This window comes from Channa argus, chromosome 20 (genome assembly GCF_033026475.1).
Source record: "Channa argus isolate prfri chromosome 20, Channa argus male v1.0, whole genome shotgun sequence".
NCBI classification, from domain to species: Eukaryota; Metazoa; Chordata; class Actinopteri; order Anabantiformes; family Channidae; genus Channa; species Channa argus.
The window spans coordinates 14,053,031-14,070,782 of NC_090216.1; the positions used below are offsets into that span (position 1 = coordinate 14,053,031).

General features: G+C 41.7%; 1 protein-coding gene across 11 annotated transcripts in view; it reads left to right on the forward strand.

Moving 5' to 3' along the window:
- The window catches only part of grid2ipb (glutamate receptor, ionotropic, delta 2 (Grid2) interacting protein, b), a 48,076-nt gene extending 31,490 nt beyond the window's left edge, over positions 1-16,586 (forward strand). For 2 of the 11 annotated variants that reach the window (XM_067487500.1, XM_067487508.1), the window contains 21 exons: positions 127-212; positions 2,061-2,130; positions 3,986-4,138; positions 4,331-4,486; positions 5,182-5,333; positions 5,732-5,866; positions 6,638-6,723; positions 6,965-7,115; positions 7,689-7,990; positions 8,699-8,740; positions 9,270-10,031; positions 10,788-10,940; positions 11,341-11,428; positions 11,889-11,978; positions 13,432-13,628; positions 13,732-13,887; positions 13,974-14,060; positions 14,168-14,297; positions 14,609-14,727; positions 14,920-15,084; positions 15,316-16,586. In XM_067487500.1, coding sequence (XP_067343601.1) covers positions 127-212; positions 2,061-2,130; positions 3,986-4,138; positions 4,331-4,486; positions 5,182-5,333; positions 5,732-5,866; positions 6,638-6,723; positions 6,965-7,115; positions 7,689-7,990; positions 8,699-8,740; positions 9,270-10,031; positions 10,788-10,940; positions 11,341-11,428; positions 11,889-11,978; positions 13,432-13,628; positions 13,732-13,887; positions 13,974-14,060; positions 14,168-14,297; positions 14,609-14,727; positions 14,920-15,084; positions 15,316-15,387 — 3,352 coding nt within the window. In that variant the 3' untranslated portion in view covers positions 15,388-16,586. Of the gene's footprint in view, positions 1-126; positions 213-2,060; positions 2,131-3,985; positions 4,139-4,330; positions 4,487-5,181; positions 5,334-5,731; positions 5,867-6,637; positions 6,724-6,964; positions 7,116-7,688; positions 7,991-8,698; positions 8,741-9,269; positions 10,032-10,787; positions 10,941-11,340; positions 11,429-11,581; positions 11,843-11,888; positions 11,979-13,431; positions 13,629-13,731; positions 13,888-13,973; positions 14,061-14,167; positions 14,298-14,608; positions 14,728-14,919; positions 15,085-15,315 lie in introns of those variants that run through there. The other 9 variants (XM_067487505.1, XM_067487509.1, XM_067487503.1 and 6 more) reach the window with 8 other exon arrangements.
- The last annotated feature ends 1,166 nt before the right edge of the window (positions 16,587-17,752 follow it).

The window sequence follows — 17,752 nt, forward strand, 5'->3', positions numbered from 1 at the left end:
AAAACAGCTTGTAATGGCTTAGATCAAATATTTTTATTCTAATGTGGAAGGTGAAAGAAATTCAACAATGTGTAGTGTCATGACCCTCAAAATGTGCTTCTCGTCTCCCATCCCATTTATTGTCAGGATTGTTCGTGTCTACAGGGGGAAGAAGAACTTCGGCTTCACGCTACGAGGTCACGCTCCCGTCTCCATTGACGCCATCATTCCAGGTAGAGATTCTATAATAATAGCCAGTACAATGCAGTTCTAATAGATGCCTCCTCATTGTGTGAGGTGGTTTGACCCAAACGTTGTTGTGTGTTGGCTGGCGAGGAGGGTGGGTGGGGGGATGAAGTGTATTTTATGTGGGTGAATCGGTTGTGGTGCCAGCCGCTTGGGGTTGAAGGTGATCAGGAGGTGTTTGTGCGTGTGACTATGAGTGTACCAGGAAGTGGACTTGTATGACTCACAAATGAAATCAAAGAGGAAAACACTCAGAACAGACTGTGCTGTGCAGTTGCATTCACAGATTCTACACTGATTTCTGCGTGCAGCTGTAATTTCCTACATGTCCCGTGTACTGTTTTTGTCTCCCTCAGGAGTTTAGAAGCATATCGGTTATTTGAATTTTCAGAACAATTAGATAATGTGGTAATAGAATTATTATGGTGCATCATGATTTAGATGAGCAGATGCAAATTCAGCTTTCTTAAACTTACTTAAACATCACAACTTTCTCATCATAATTCCCACTCCACAATGTTATAAACTGCACTTTGGTTACAATCTTCAGCAGTGTGAGGTATAAATCTTCTATAGTTTTCTTTGCAGAATCTCAGACCGATAGCAGTTCATTGCTCGAGGACACCAACAGAACAGCATACTGTATTGAACATGTGTCCTAATGCTTCTAGGAACTTTGACAACATACATGTTGTGTTTTTACTGTGCGGGGTAACATGTGGGACTATGTCTAAATAACCTCTTATTAAATGGAAAATAGTCAAATATTAAGATATTTCTTTTAAGGTTTTTGGATTTTTCCTTATACTTGCTATTGGCCAAATCTAAGTTAGTTCAGCAGATTCTCATTAGAACATTGAGCAGACACGGAGCCCAGTTTTCCCTCAGCCATGCAGACATTTTTATTGCTTAGATTTTGAATTGCTCACTTTAACTGCAGTTTCCACTGCTGAATGAATTTTTGGATAAAATATGCCGAGTGAGTTGCCTGTAAAAGAGATATTATTGCCATGGAAATCAACCTCACTGTTACATATTTGTGGGGGTAATTGCTACTTAGAGCTTATAGTGAATATGTTAATTACTTTTTTATTTCCAGCAGTAAAGGGTTATTTAATTAACTGCTATTGCTTTCTGAAATAAAAGTAGCAAACAAGGGAGTCTGTGAAGTTACTGTTGAGGGAGGTTGCCAGGTCCCTTAGTGAAGAGGGAGGTGTGTGTGTGTGTGTGTGTGTGTGTGTTCGATGATGACGGCACTGCTCCCACCCACCATCTTCTCCCACCATCATGTGCTGAAACGGCCAGAGTGGACTGACTCAGTGGGCCTTATGGAGGTTGATATGAAGATAATGGGGGTGGATAGCATGTTTCTCATCGTGATCTGAACACAGACTCTTTACTGTTCACAAGGAAAAAACAAACTCTCATGGCCAGTGAATGTGCCTGAACATGCACAGACTACATTATCTCTTGGTGACACTGGTACATTGAAACGAGATGACATGACGTTCAGAGTGAGTAATATTCAGCAGCGAGGTGACATATGAGGAGGCGATGGTGGATGGGTACAGTGCAGTCAGAATAGATTCCACCAGGGATTGTTTTGACAGCACAGTTTCCTTACGTAACAAGCTTTAGCATGGAGAAGATCTCGCGTGTTGAGGGGCTTTGTTGGATGTCATACACTCATTGACAGCATCACATTAGTCACCATGGCTCCCTGTTCTGCTCGCCTGTTGATCCCGGCATTGTTAGTGTTGGTGCACGTGTACCAAGATTCATTCTTCAGTGTCTGATTGAGGTTTGTTATTCTGTCATTTTTGTCTCCCTCTCAGAGAGTCCTGCTGAAGAATGTGGACTGAAACCAGGGGACCGCATCCTTTTCCTCAATGGACTGGACATGAGGTTTGTCTTTAATGGACATTTCTGTCAGCGGCAGTAGTAGCAGTATTTTTTTTCTTTGCCTCCTATCCAATGTCCTGAACCCAGGCAGCATATTTAAAAATATCAGAGCTTGTTTTTCTCCAGGAGAAGCCATCTGCTGCCAGTATGATGAACATATTTCACAGTGCAACAGAAGCCATCACAGAGCACATGAAGTTTGGTTTTATCATAATTTATCTCTGATCATTATTTGACAGTGACTTAGCTGTGTTTTTTAACTAGGAAACGTTAAACCCTCAGTAATATTTCTTTCTGGGTTTAAGCACAATATATGGATGATTTGTTTGTAAAAATAAAACATTTATTTAGACTGAGGCACTACAACAAAGCTACCTGCTCTGGGTGTATAGCAGTGTGTTAAAGTTACCAGGCTGTGAAACATTTGCTAAATGTAGAAACACAAAGTTTGGGAAGTTGTTCATAAAGTGACTTAAAGTAATTCTCATATTTCTCAAGATTATTATATATATATTATTTATATATTTTATATATTTTTATTAATAAATTATTATATAACTAACTAAAATAAGATTTGTGACTGAGGAGGATCAGCAGTAATTAGAACTTTAGATAAAGTTTCCTTTTTTTTTTTTTTTTTTTTTTTACAGAGCTGTTTGATCTCCATATTCCTCTGTAGACTTCACAGTCCTTGTTGTCTGTTCCTCACCATCTAGGATCTCGCCCTTTTTTTTGCTTTTGGTTCATGTGAACTGTCCAGTCTTGTCTAGTCTTCAGATGTGTCTCCAGTATCATTAGTACCAGTAGTGTCACCCAGTGTCTCTCATCAGCTTAACTGTGCAGGGCATTGATGAGAATCTTACTGTCCAGCACAGTTTTTGTGTCAGTACTCTATATGAGCAAGTATTCAACTGTAAGGATTTGTTTTCTGTCTGGGAAAAGAGGTATTGAAACATCCCTACTTAAACCTTATCTGTGTGTAATCAAACACATGGACTAAAATACAGTTAATAGCCTATAACTATAAATGTCACTGGTATTTCTTGACGTTGACATGTGTCTGTACAGGTACAACGTGTATGTACATGAGTCAATGCAGGTGAACACAAACTTTTGTGTAAACAAAATGTTTGTCGTAGGAGTCAATGTAGTTCTCTTTTGCAACTTCTTGACCTCCTGCCTCTGGGCTTTTAAGGAGTGATTGTGGGGGTGCAGATAAAAACCTTCATCTTGGAGTTGTACATGTACGAACTCAGCAAACGCAGCATATCAACTAATTTATCAGCCAATATATCAAATCCTGTGTGAAGAAACAGTATTCGTCACCCTGCCACCCTGATAGCCATGTGAAAGAAGAATCACAGAGCTGTTCCCATGGCTGCCTGATGTACGAGTTTGATTGGCGCTGTATAATTTTGCTGCTCTCCCTGATAACACGGTGCTGCACAAGTAGGAGGTGATCAAGAAAATAGTGGGAGTTTATCACCATCAGAGAGAGAATGAAAATAAAGTACAAGATACATGGGAGCTTTCAGTGTAGTGTTTACAAAGTGAGCATACGGTGTATGGCATCTACAAAGAATGTGGCAAGTTAGATCTTTGTAATATTATTGTAAATACTATTCAGTTGATGTATGACATAAAGAAAAATATCTTTTGGTTTTATTGGTAATAGCTGGTGAACCTGAGATATTTTTATTTCAAGGGGTCAGAATCAGAACAATGCTGGGAAACATTTACCATCTATTACCAGTGTTACATGATTCTGCCAGTCTGTTAGAAGCCATAGAGTGAATTTCCACACATACATCAGGCTTACAGCTAAAGGTCAATCAACTCCGTTATTTTGACTTTTTAGGAACTGCTCTCACGAGAAAGTGGTGTCCATGCTGCAGGGCAGCGGCGCGATGCCCACTCTGGTTGTAGAGGAGGGTCCATCTGAATATTCTTCAGACCAAATCGATCCAGAGGAATCTCCTAGCCTGGCCCCCACCACATTACCACGCTCCAGGTCAGTGCACTGCAGTAAACCTGAGGTTTTAGTTTTCTGCAGTTCATGGTCTGCTGGGACAGAGTAACCAACATCTGTCAACAACAAGTGGCATGGAACAAAGAAGACACAGTTTTCATAGCATATAAATGTCAATGGATAAATGGGTGCAAATTTTGATCCACTTCCACTTTCACTGTGTTTGGGCTTCAGGTCCCCAGCTCTCAGCTCTTTGCAGTGGGTGGCAGAGATTCTTCCACCCAGCATCAAAGTTCACGGGCGAACCTTCAGCCAGCAGCTGGAGCACCTGCTCACCATTCAGGAGAGATACACTGTCTGCAAGGCCTTGGAGACCTTCTTCCAGCACAGGTCAGTGGGACCAAGGGAGCCAAAACTTAGCATGTAAAATAATCATGACAAGCATCTTCATCTTTAAATGCTGCCTTCACCTGTGGGTTGTACACTAGCAGGAGACAGCAGCAAGTACACAATGCAGCTTTAATTTTCCAGCATCTGTAAAAGTATCATTGTAGTAAGGCATTGATAAATGCTGAAAGAAAATTAGCTGTTGCCTGGGAAACTGTGTTTTAGCATACTCAATAGATCAGGCTGCTAAGAATGATTTTAATGCAAGCAAAAGACAGAGGTGGAGTAAACAAATGATAGATGCATTAGATGGAGGAAAAGCAATGAAGAAACAGTTGCACATGGCTAAGCAGGAAGTTTATTCCCCCCTTGAGGCAGTGATAATATTTTCTCAAGGATGAAGGTTTGAAGAAATAGATAGACGATGACAAAGCTCTGCAGATGATGCAGACATGTGATGCAGCAGGATTAAAAGCACTGCACCAGTTGAAGTCTACTGTAAATTCACACACAAGGCGGAAATCTCACCATAACTAATGTCCCTGTTATCCTCCCACCCACAGTTTTCAACCTCAGCTACAAGCGCTCTCACAGATGCAAAGAATATAAGCTAAATCTTACATTGAACAGCAATCGATTATTCAGCAGTAAACAGAGAGTGGTTATGTAAGGATGTGTTTATGGGTGTGTGTTTGCAGGAACGTGGACACCCTTATAGTAGACGTGTTTCCGGTGTTGGACACTCCGGCAAAGCAACTCATTTGGCAGTTCATCTACCAGCTTTTGACCTACGATGAACAGGAACGCTGCCAGAGCAAGCTGTCACGCTTCCTGGGTTTCAAGAGCAGTGGTGAGACAAAAGCACAGTATGGAGATTATCTGCACTCAGGAATTGACTCTGAATACATAAACAGCATGAGCAAAGCAAACGGCAAGTTTCTTTATTTGAAAAAGCAACGTGACTTTGCCGGGAGCTGAATTTCACTGGTGAAATGCTAAGTTGCAGGATAGATTTCTATTTGAGACAAAGAAACTACAGAAATTAGTATTTGATCAAATTCAAAAGCATTTTTATTACCTCATGTTCGATTTACTGTACAGTAATTTTTTTCAGGTTTAGTAAAACTGTGTGTGTGTGTGTGTGTGTGTGTGTGTGTGTGTGTGTGTGTGTGTGTGTGTGTGTGTGTGTGTGTGTGTGTGTGTGTGTGTGTGTGTGTGTGTGTGTGTGTGTGTGTGTGTGTGTGTCAGCAGTACTAGAGCCGGATGCAGGTCCCGAGCACCATCGGCGAAGCAGCTCTATGCGTGTGACAGGGACATCGTATCGCAGTAACGTTCGAGAGAGGAGCTCTGACGACTGCATCATCGGGACTCATCTGGGAATGGGTACGCTGCACATAACAACATAAGGTTTAAATATTTGTACCAAGGTTTTATGAGCTTTACAATTCCAGTGTCGATACACAACCTAAAGGAAATGTAAAATATTCCCAAGTGAGGTTTTCATTATTATTTTTTCTTTTGTTGATTGTCTTGCTTTCCTCAAACCTTAGACACCACTGAGCTTAAAGTGTTTACATTTTGATATTTATTTATTACACTATGGGAAGTTTCTTGTTGTACAGCTTGTTGTGGTTTCATTCAGTATTCAGGTTTATTGCTTTGTTTTTTGGATTGGACATATAAAAATAATGTTTTTTGGGAAAGAAAGAATAGTTGAAGTATTCATTTAGTATTAACTATTTTACTGACAAAGTAACAAACCAGGTATCTAAGCCCCAGGCCCCAACTCCACATGAGCTGCTAAGAGCTAACAGATAAGGTAAATATTGAATATGAGCCCAGAAAATCTTCAGCAGATACTTGAAGATTAAGTAAAACAAAAAATGTCATCTTCAGTGTTCACACTCCTCCACATCTCCGCTGCCTTTGCTTTTGATAAGGTTCCCCAGCTAAAAAGCACATTTCATTTTCAACAGAGGATTCAGTTTCAGGTTTCCAGTACTTTGTGTCTTTCTTTGTTTTCCATTCCCATTGCTAACTCCTGCTTCAGGAGCCCAGCTTTTGCCTTTTGCTCTGCTTCATCCTCTCTCTTGGCTGGAGGTGGATTGAAGGAGTAGGCTTATGTGCATGAATTCATGCTTTATTGTGCTTCAGGAATTCATGTCGATGAATCCGGGAGCCCGGAGGAGAGGCAATCAGGAGATGGAACCTCCTTCCCCGAGTCCCCTGACCTCAATCATGTAGGTATAACTGCAGCTTTTCAGCGCCTAGCTACTCAGCAGCTGGCCAAATGAATGCTAGTGATGTTTTCTGTGCTCTCACATTATTTGAAGGTCGGCCTGTAATTGCTGCAATTTAGGACGCTTAACTTGTAATTTGCAAATTGTTGTTAAAACACCCCAAAAAAAAATCAGCTGACCTTCAAAGCCAATGTACCGCAGCGACTGTGTGCTAACCAGCTGGTCGTGCCTCCATTCATAGATGACAGGTGTGTACACCGAGCTGGAGAACGTGTACGCAGGGAAGAGTGTGACTCCACTGCAGGGTGGCTCTTCAGCAGAGCCCGAGGTGCTGGGACAGACAGAGGCCTACGGCCGCTCTCTCTCTCCCCTCACACTCCCCCCTCTCACAGGTACTCTGCAGCTACCATACACACTTCACCTGCACACACAAATGAACACACACATGCTGTCAGACACATGTTTTGACAGTGGCTCCCAACCATGTGCCAACAAGGATGTTGCAATTAAAGTTAAATCAGCAGCTGTGGCATTTAGCTGGAATGAAACCTGCATGATTTTGGACGTTACTGGTATATGACTGAAGTTATGTTTATGTTCTGAAAATGATGGCAAATACAAGCTATTAAATTGGGATGAATATATCATACGAATGCTATGCTAACGACCAACCGTTATCAGTCTTGGTGTGAACATGGCAACATTAGAACCACAGATTTTTGAATGCGTTTGAGATAAAACTCATTCAAACCTTACAATCTGTACGTGCATATAAGCCTGCAGTTTATTTTTTTGCCATGGTAACCCCTCTGATGAAATCATTTTTAAGGTTACAACATGGCGAAGAACATCTCTGATTATTTTTAAAAAGGATAATTCATTTTATATCATAGAAAGCACCTGCTATCATAAATGTGTGCTGTGAGGATGCTGGCAGCAGCCATCTTTGATTTTCTTCTGTACAGGTAACCGGAAGTCTGGCCTGTCCCTGTCCTGGAAGGAGCCTCTCCCCACTCCTGTGTACGAGATCCACCACCAAAGCAGCCTAGACTCCAACCCCTATGTCAGCCTGGAGAGCCCCCCTCCCTCCCCTCAGCACTCAGACAGCGGTCCCAACACACTGACCCGGCGCAAGAAGCTGTTCACCTTCTCCCGCCCGCCTCGCAGCAGAGACACAGACAAGTTTCTTGATGCCCTAAGTGAGCAGCTGGGCCATCGGGTCACTTTGGTGGATGACTTCATACCTGGGGAGAATGACTATGAAGAGGTGAGGAAGACCTGTCTTCAGGCTGTTACACCATCAGCTGTGTTTTAGTGCACACATAGTTAAAGCACACGGAATTTTGTGATCATACACTATCACTGCATTTTGCTTCAGAGAGATGGGAAAACTTTATGAGTTGTGTTGTTCATGACTGCATAAACTATCAAGCTTAAGGAAAAGCCAAACCCTAAATGATTATCTTGGCACTAAAAGCTCAAAGACGAAGGTCGACACACGTCATATTGCTCATGCAGAGCAATGTTAAGTTAAAGAAATATGCAACATACACACGTGGCTAAGAATAATGAAAGCTATTGTTATGTCTGATTTGAATTTAAAGCTGCTTCATGTATAATTTTAAGACCAAGTGATTCTTTAATTGTGACATTTTAATATAATAGTTGTAAAGAAGTGAGATTGTAAATGTTGTGACTGTGTGAGTGTCCTACATTTGTACAACATAAGATTCAGTGTTGATGCAAGAAGAGATTGTAATCATCTTCTTTATTCTAATATCTCATAGTTACTGTGGTAGTTAGTGATGAAATGTTACATGTAGTATCAGCAGCAGACAATCATAGTGTTTTTGCATTCTCTCATAATCAAAAACTGAGCATAAAGCCCATGTGAATGAAGTATTTCCATTGTAGTATTGCATGTGTACATTAGAGCAGCTCTAATCTACAATGAACGCTTGTGTTACATGAACAGATATATCAAGGTGATCATGCTTTCAGAATGAGAGGTGGGCCTGTAAGTAAAACACAATAATCAGTTACATAGTTGTCACATTATTTCTAACTGAGCTATTCTAAAGTTAACATAACGTGCTAATTGATGAAAATGTCTGTGTCAGGTTCCATTTGTGTTTTTTTTTTTTTTTTTTTTTTTAATAGTCTACTTTACTTTACTACAGTACTTGTTCCAAAAAACTAGATGAGTACTGCTCACATTGAAGCTCTTATGTTTTAAGATCACACATCAGCAGCATTTTGTTTTATTTAAATGCATTGCTCTTTACAGCTTTCTGTTACTAAAAGAATACAGTATATACAATTCAAACATAAGTTTTACTGTTTAATAAAATTGTCAACTAGATTTTTTTTGAGTAAGTTTCTGTTCTAAATATATAAGAGGCTACCGTACACCATGACCCTAGAATCAAATGAGCCAGATTATTAAAAACCAAGAGCTATTCTGTATTTTATGAAATATTTACGCCAAGGCAGCTGTTTGTTGGCTGTGGTTATCAGGTCTGAGGGTGTGACTCTCGTCCCTCCAGATGAGTTTCCAGGAGGACCAGGAACTGGGCTTCATGCCTGGGCGGCTCAGCAGTGGCAGCAGTGAGGATCACAGTAGCAGCGACGAGGCCTCCTCTCCCACCTACTCCTCGGGATCTGAACCAATCCCACCACCTCCCACCCAGAGCCCCCCACCTCCACCACCATTTCAGGCTCTGATACCCCCTCCTGTCCAGTTCACCGACCCCATCCCGCCTATCCGCTTCTCCCCGGAGCACGTGCCCCGCAGCCGCATGCCCTTCCAGCCGCACCACCCCATCATCCCTCCTCCACCGCCACCTCCTAGGACCCTCCTCTCCAGCCGCTCTCCTCTGCACAAGGTGCTTCCCACCAGAGAAGAGAAGGAGAAAACGCACCAGCGCTTCCACACCAACTCCAGCCGGCTCTCACACAGCCACACCATTGTGGGTTCCAGCACCCTGCGCTCCTCCCAGCCATCCCGTCCCTGCTACCTCCCCCGACAGCTCAGCCAGCCCCAACCTGTCTGCCAGCCGTCCCCCCAGCCCTCCCCTCAGATGCTGAGACAGAGCCAGCTCGTCCTCCAGAGACACCACCAACTCCACCACCAACACAGCTACCAAGGCCCTCTGCCACCGTCCCTGCAGGATCACAGCCCATCCCAGTGTCCGGGCCAAAGCACACCAGGGTCCTCGCTGCTCTCCCAGCTGCCGGCGTCTCACTCTACCCTCCCCAGTCACACTAAAACATATGAAACCACAAGACAAGAAACCAAGTCACAACAGGTAACTTGTCTCTACATTTGCTTCCTAAAGACTGAAATCCCAAATAACAGCATATGGATTCATTTGACATGTCAGTTTTTTTCTGGGGTTTTTTGTTATATCCTGACATTTGGTCACCTGAGAATTATACCACATAGTGGGGGACAGGAGCTACGCAAATTTAGTCGTGAAAAACATTGTATGCTTATAATATGCTTTTGCACTTTTACATAAGTAAACAATCTGAGAACTCCCTCAGACATGAGAGATGCTATTCTTGGACAGCACGAAGTGGTGCAGTGCAGCAGCACCACTGCAAGGATCTCCTAGGAACACAAATGTGACAAAGAAAAAAGCCTCCACTTTAAAGATTTCACGCTGTCTTTGAATTGACACAGTGCTTTTACGGGAATAGAAGACCTCACGTCTTGAAAGGAGAACATGCTGCTTCTTTTCATACTTTTATTCCTTTCACAATTTTAAGAGAGCACACTGTAATACAACCACAAGAAAAGCAACCACAATATTTCATTTTTCAATGCAAGAGCGCTTCAGAACTAAATGTCAGTCTAGCAGAGTGCGATGACACCTACAGTTGGTATTAGATTCAGGCTTTCTTGCAGCTGAAGGTGAGGATATAAACATCCAGTGGTTGCATGACGTCCCCTTAGGTATTAGCTTTGCAGAACCCTTAGTTGTAAAGATTTGTGTTTTGTTTACTGTTCCCTAATTTATAGTTATCTTCTAAAGTAAAAGAAGTTTTTCTTGATCTCCAAGGCACCACCACCTCCTCCTCCACCCTTGCCCCCTCCTTGCGGCCCACCCCCGCTGCCCAAGCCAGGCCACCACGCATCAGACAGCAACCACATGAGTGTGAAGAGGCTGCGCTGGGAGCAGGTGGAGAACTCTGAGGGAACCATCTGGGGTCAGGTAAGTGAGGAGCACTCACTCTGTTACATTAAATTCTTGGAAGGTGGTTCTGTCTGACAAATCAGATACTTTAAATACTGTAAATGCAGTAAACAACATGCAAACCGTCCCACTTTGGCTGTGAGCTTTCTCACACCTCCTACATTTCTCTTCCCATACTTGGACAGACCTACTCATCTAGTGTATTACTTGTCTGATGAGTCATAGCAGCATTGAAGCAAAGTTGTTTTTGTAAATAGAATTCATGCTGGGTCTTATTTGCTCATATTACACTTTTGGTCTCCCTTTGCAACCCTATCAGACATTGATAGAGTCTATATGTAGAAAAAGCTGCTTCTAGGTTACAAAATCCTCAACTGCGCCTTTGGAGACTTCAGAGTTTGTCCTTGTCTATTTTTAGCTCGGAGAGGATTCAGAGTACGACAAGCTCACTGACATGGTGAAGTACTTGGACCTTGATTTGCACTTTGGGACCCAACGGACACCCAGTAAGTTGTTTCTTTTTGTTCCCCTTGTCATCACACTGCATCATCAATAATGGCCTGTCATATCTTTTCACATCATGCTTAATGTGTATCAGTAAAAGTGAAGCTTTGTGTTTTTGTCTAATGAGAGTTCCTGTTGTGTTTGTACCTTCACAGTTGCCATTCACCTGTTGATCAAATCCGTTCTCCATAAGGCACCATACCCCCTCTTCTTTTCTGTCTTGACAGTAATAACACAGCTTTGCCTGAGGGAAATACATCTTACCTTTTATTTATCATGGATATCTTACAATGGGTCTTTTTGCGTCTAGTGACTCAAATGGCAGAGCTGTGTTATTAACCCACCAACCTGCCTCATGTAGCTACTGTAAGTGTGGGTGTGTGTGTGTGTGTGTGTGTGTTTGTGTGTTGACCCTCCCAGTGCCTGGAGAACACATCCTTACACTGTTGTTAAAATTATCAGTCTCTCCTCCAGAGCCGGCCTTCCTGCCTGAGAACTTTAAAAAGAAAGACGTGGTGGAGATTCTGTCTCATAAGAAAGCCTACAATGCCTGTGAGTACCCAAAAAGACATGGCTAATGGTTTCACACACCTGAGTGTTTGAGGGTCCAGGCTGTGAAACTGCAGTTCAATAACAACTATGAATGCATCTTTTCACTACTTTGTCATAACAGACGTGCTAAGTTTCACCACCAAGGGCCAAGACAACTCAAACATTAAGGCAATTTGTGTTTTTGTGGCTCTGTTTTCCCCCAAAATACTTCACCCTTCACATAAAGTTGTGAAGAAATATACAAGTCTTTTGTGTCATTTCATGTTGAGCCAGTCTGAAGTCTTCCTTCACTTAATGTTTGGGAATCACTGTCTTTACTGCACAACCCAGATACAACTGAGCCTTAACGTACCGACTGAAGACTTGAAGTAGAGTGAACTTTACGTCTCCTTCAGTTTTGCCAGATTAGCCTCGCCCCATTCTTCACCCTGTGTGTGTTGTGTCTTGTTCTGTGAAATTCGGTGTTCATTTTGCGGCAGATGAAACAGGATCCAACTTTGCCGCATCCAACAGTTTTAACACAGCATGACGTAACTTTACATTCTCTGTTGTTCCAAGTCATCTTTAATAGTAGGAAGTATCTCTGAGGATCTGTCAGAATTGTGACACTTCCCAAACAGATTCATCCCAATGTGGTATTTCTTTTGGATACAGTTACTAAAGGAATGAATAGTTCTTTCCCACAGGTCGAATGGGTGTTACATCCCCTTTTTTCTTTAATAGTAAAATGATTATGTATTTTGTGTTGGCTCATATTGTTTAATGTTAGATTATGTTTGAAGATCTGAAACTGATACAGAAACTGAACAGTGAAGGAAAAGAGTTGTACAGCAATGTTCATTAGTATGAGTATGCAGTATACAAGTGAGAAGTTCAAGAAGTGCAAAATTATTTTGTTTGCGAAGCGGAGTTTGCCTATTGTTTATTCATGTTTGTTTATTGGTGAATAATTTGATCAGATCTGATTCTGACGCTTCAGCGTTATGTACATTATAGTACATTATATACAATACTTTGGATAAATGGGGCCGTGGCTTATTTGGTAGTGCAGTCATCCACAAACCAACAGGTTCAACTGCCAATTCTCTTTCCCATATGTCTGAGTGGTCTTGGCCCCTGGCATGACCTCCTCACTCATGAGTCACTTTGGTTAAAAGCATCTGGCCAGTGACTGTTCTTGTAATTGTAATGGGTTGACTTTCCTGTGCTGTTATCACATGATATAATTTATTCTACATGTTCACTGGTGTTAATTGCCAGGTTTAAAAAGTGGCTTGTGGTTTTAGAACCAACCTGAGGCAGAGACATACTAAGAAATGGTAATAATACACCGTGGGAAATTCATGTCAGGGTGATGACAGGTTTCAGCAGCATTTGGGAACAAAATGTGAAAACAGACATTAATCCTCCACCTCTTCCCCCACTTCCATCCTCCTCCCGCTCCTCCCTGCAGCCATCCTCATCGCCCATCTGAAGCTTTCCTCCGATGAGCTCCGTCAGGTCCTGATGAACATGACCACTGACAGGCTGGAGCCAGCCCACATCAAGCAGCTGCTACTCTACGCCCCCGATGACGATGAGGTCAAACAGTACGAACAGTTCGATCAGGATCCTGCCAAACTGAGTGAGCCCGACCAGTTCATTTTCCAGGTACCTTACCCACCTCCCCACACCCTCAGGAAAAAATCTAAGCTGATCAAAGTTTTAAAAATCTATATAAAAACCACTTTCTTGTTTGTTTTTTTTGTTTAAGATGTTGATGGTGCCTGAGTATAAGACCCGTCTACGGAGCCTCCACTTTAAGACGACCCTGCAGGAGAGGACAGAGGAGATGAAGGTCGCATATGATTACATCTACAAGGCATCAATGGATCTGAGAAGCAGCAAGAAACTGGCCAAAATCCTGGAGGTAAAATTTTACTCCAAGCAAACAGTGATGTGAAGCCTCCGGCCTGAATGTTTCCAGTGGTTATAAAATGTTCTTCATGCTGACAGTTTGTTCTTGCCATGGGGAACTACCTGAACAACGGGCAGCCAAGGGGCCACAGGACAACCAGTTTCAAGATCAACTTCCTAACTGAGGTGCAGCATTGAATCCATTGATTCAACCCTGTTTTATTCATTTTGATTTACTAAGGTTTTTAGTCACTGGGAGAATGTCCCTCACGTTATCCTGTCCTCTCTTGCAGCTTAGCACAACCAAAACAGTGGACGGGAAATCCACCTTTCTCCACATTCTGGCCAAGTCTCTGTGCCAACACTTCCCTGAGCTTCTCAACTTTTCCAGGGACCTCACGACAGTGCCTCTGGCAGCCAAAGGTACGTGATGTTACCTTCTCTCCTGAACGTCATTTAGACGCGGAATGTAGTCATCGCATCCTGTGAAGTGCTCATTTATATACAGCACACAGTGTGCTGGGTGTCATAATGAAAACCTCCGATAATGTACTGTGTTGTTTTATGTGTGCTTATAATAAGATGTTTCAGTGTGACATTTTCATTCATGTGCTGGTTGTTACAAGTGTGATGTGCACATTTCCTGGCAGCAGTTACAATGATTAGACCTTTTCTGAGTGTTTAGTAGCTACTTTAGCACCTCTTCACCTCATCACTGCTTCTGATTTGTTCAGTGAACCAGAGGGCCATCACTACAGAGCTGAGTGACCTTCATAACACCATCCAGGACATCAGGACGGCCTGTCTGAAAATTGCACCCACCTCTGAGGACCACTTTGCGTCTGTCATGAGCGTATGCTAACAGTTTTAAATATACACCCTACATGGTACATGTAGAAATATGTGAGTTTTTAAAGCAACTACATATTTGTTCATTTTATGGAGACATAAAATGCATAGGCTGATTCGTGTTACTCACTCATGGCAAGTGAACAGACTTTGATGTGTAAACTTTGTGGATTATTCCTTTAATGTGCACCCACAGAGTTTTCTGGAGAACAGCCACCCTGCCATCCAGTCTCTGGAGTCTCTGCAGAACAGAGCAATGGAGGAGTTCTCCAAGGTGGCCTCCTACTTCGGAGAGGACAGCAAGTCCACAAGCACAGAGACTTTCTTCGGCATCTTTGCAGAGTTCATGTCCAAGTTTGAGGTGAGTTATTGTACCGTTCTCTTCATCTGTCCATAACACCAGAGGAAACAACCATTTCAGCTAAATCTTTCGATTGACAGTTTCAAATCTCCAGAGCAGTTAGATTTCAGCTAGTGCTCTCACATAGACTGGCATCCTGCAGCTAGAAAGTGATTGTGCTGCTGCCTGTGGAACAAACAAATGTGCGCAAATGATTATAATTCAAATTGCATCACGGATTTTGTTCTGCAGAGAGCTCTCAATGAGATCCAGACTCCAGAAAACCCCAGAAGCCCCAGGCTGTCTTCCCCTCTGGCCTGGTAGATGAAGCAAGAAACGCAGATGTCAGGCCAAACCGACAATGCCAGTCGGCTCCATTTTCATTCTGCTCTCCACGACCAAAGTGCCAAGTTCACACACAGAGACACTAAAACCAACAGGAACAGAGACCACGTCATCTATAGCAAACACAAAGTCAAAAATGGAAATATTCTGTATCTATTTGTAGATAATTCTAGCGAGTGCCCCGTGTGCGGCAGTGCTGTTATTTCAGGTGCTGGGTAGAGCAGGAACATTCAGGTGTCCACAGGCCAACAGGATCACACCGTTACATTCAAGACTCAAACCTTTTATTTACATCTCTTTTTAATACACACTACATCTTAGATAATAAACAATACATTAGAGAAAAGTTTATATTTTCTATCAGAACATTTGAAATTGTAAAGATTAAGCACGTAGACTGACAACAGTAAAAACAATTGAATCTCATGTGTAGTTTAGTTAGTGTTTATGAAGGCTCAGTGTTGTATCAAGACAGTTCATACAGCGATGCGATCACTGCCTCCCACACAGCAGGATTTGATTTATCAATAACAAATACTGGACTTTTACAATTGGGAATCCACATTGCCAATCTAGACTTAAAGATGTGGCCATTCTCATCTAAGTTACTGTGATTTTTATAGAAGAGATTTAAAATCCACCCACATTCAGCTCGGGTTCACTACCTTTACAGTGCACTGCCTATTACATTGCTCGTTTCTTGATGTGGAGCAGTCCGTTTGTTTGGAGGCACAACAAGGCAATAACAGAATACTCAAATGTGAAATTTAACCACCACAGAATTTTAAATATTGAAACAAAAATTTCAGTGAGAACAATAAAAAATGATTAGATAACTCTTCGAGGTTTACAGATGATTCAGTTTGTTTTAATAATCCCAACTACAGTCGAGTGAAGATGGATTGGGGAGATTTGAGACTTTAAGATTTAAAACTAAATCTGCACTCCACACAAATGTATTATGTGAATTTAAAAGAATTTTAAGTTTCAATTTTACACAATTTTGAAAGGGTAAATTTAAACCAAATAAATTAGATAGTAATATTGTATTTCTAGCATTCAAAACTCAGTTGTATTCAAACTTAATATGTAATGAGAGAGATTGTAATTATTTGGACCTTATCTGTCTTCTATAGTTTTTAACATAATTGTCTTTTAGATGGCAATGAGAAATGTCTTCGGGGAAAAAAGTATTAGCCACCTATGCTACTAGTAAATGCGAAAGTCAAGCTTCAACTCCTACAGTTAATTACATTATTTAAAGCCCATCGCATCATATCCCGACTGCACTAAATTACTATGTGTAATCAGTCCAATCAGCAAAGTTTGCCGCTATTGAACTTGGAAGTGTTGTTATCGGCTGTTCAGCATCAATATTGTGATTGTTTTTCCAGTCAAGAGTCTTTCAGTAAATTACTCATTTCTTGGCAAAACCCCATTCAGCACACTTGGACAACATTGCACCTTTTACACGGAGGTAACACTGACAGCACATTGTGAGATCTGACTCGTACATCATCTGTTTCCAGAAATGTGTGGGTGGAATAGTAAATCCTTTTCAACAAGTAGTGTCCTTTTTTTTGGTGGTAGAGAAACATAAAAGGCAGCTCTTAATGTGAGGGCTGAGCTGTTTGCTTCTGGCAGAGAGGACGCCTGATAGCTCTGCACTTTGTCGAGTGTTGTGAGCACGGACCTGCTTAATCGGGTGGGCGGCTGTTAAATGAATGAACGTCAAACACTTGTGGAAAAAACAACCTACTGTAAATCATTTCCTGCTCCTCTGGTTGTCATGCGAACCTCACGTCTCCACTACATGACAGTGTTCCTGTAGCTGTGTTGTATTCATGTTAATGAACTATGGTTGAGATTGTAAATTCACTGTTGGGCTATGCACTGTTCATCATTTTCCTAATGTGTTCTATACTCGTGTGTCCTCAAAGTCCTGGTTTATTTTCTTATTCAAGAATGTCATGCAGAAAGTACTATCATGTTCTATCAAGTACTATCACTATCATTCTTCATGCAGCGCTTTAGTCAGGCTTACGAGGTGACTGTGATCTCGTAAAAATGCAATTCTAGCTGCTACTAGTGTAGTAACAGTGTTTCTTGTCCCTATCAAATGCATGTTGCAGTTAATGTATTAAGATGTGCAGCTGGTAGCATTTACACTCCCTGGATATTTAGATTTAAATTTAAAAACATTTCTGTTAGTCTAGTTGTTAATGGGTTGCCTAGAGGTTCCCTTTTCTAACTGTTTTATATGTTTTCATGAAAAGTTGCTCATATTTTGTGATTGTTTTACATTCATGTAAAACATTTATGTGGTCCAGTGCTTTCAAATGAA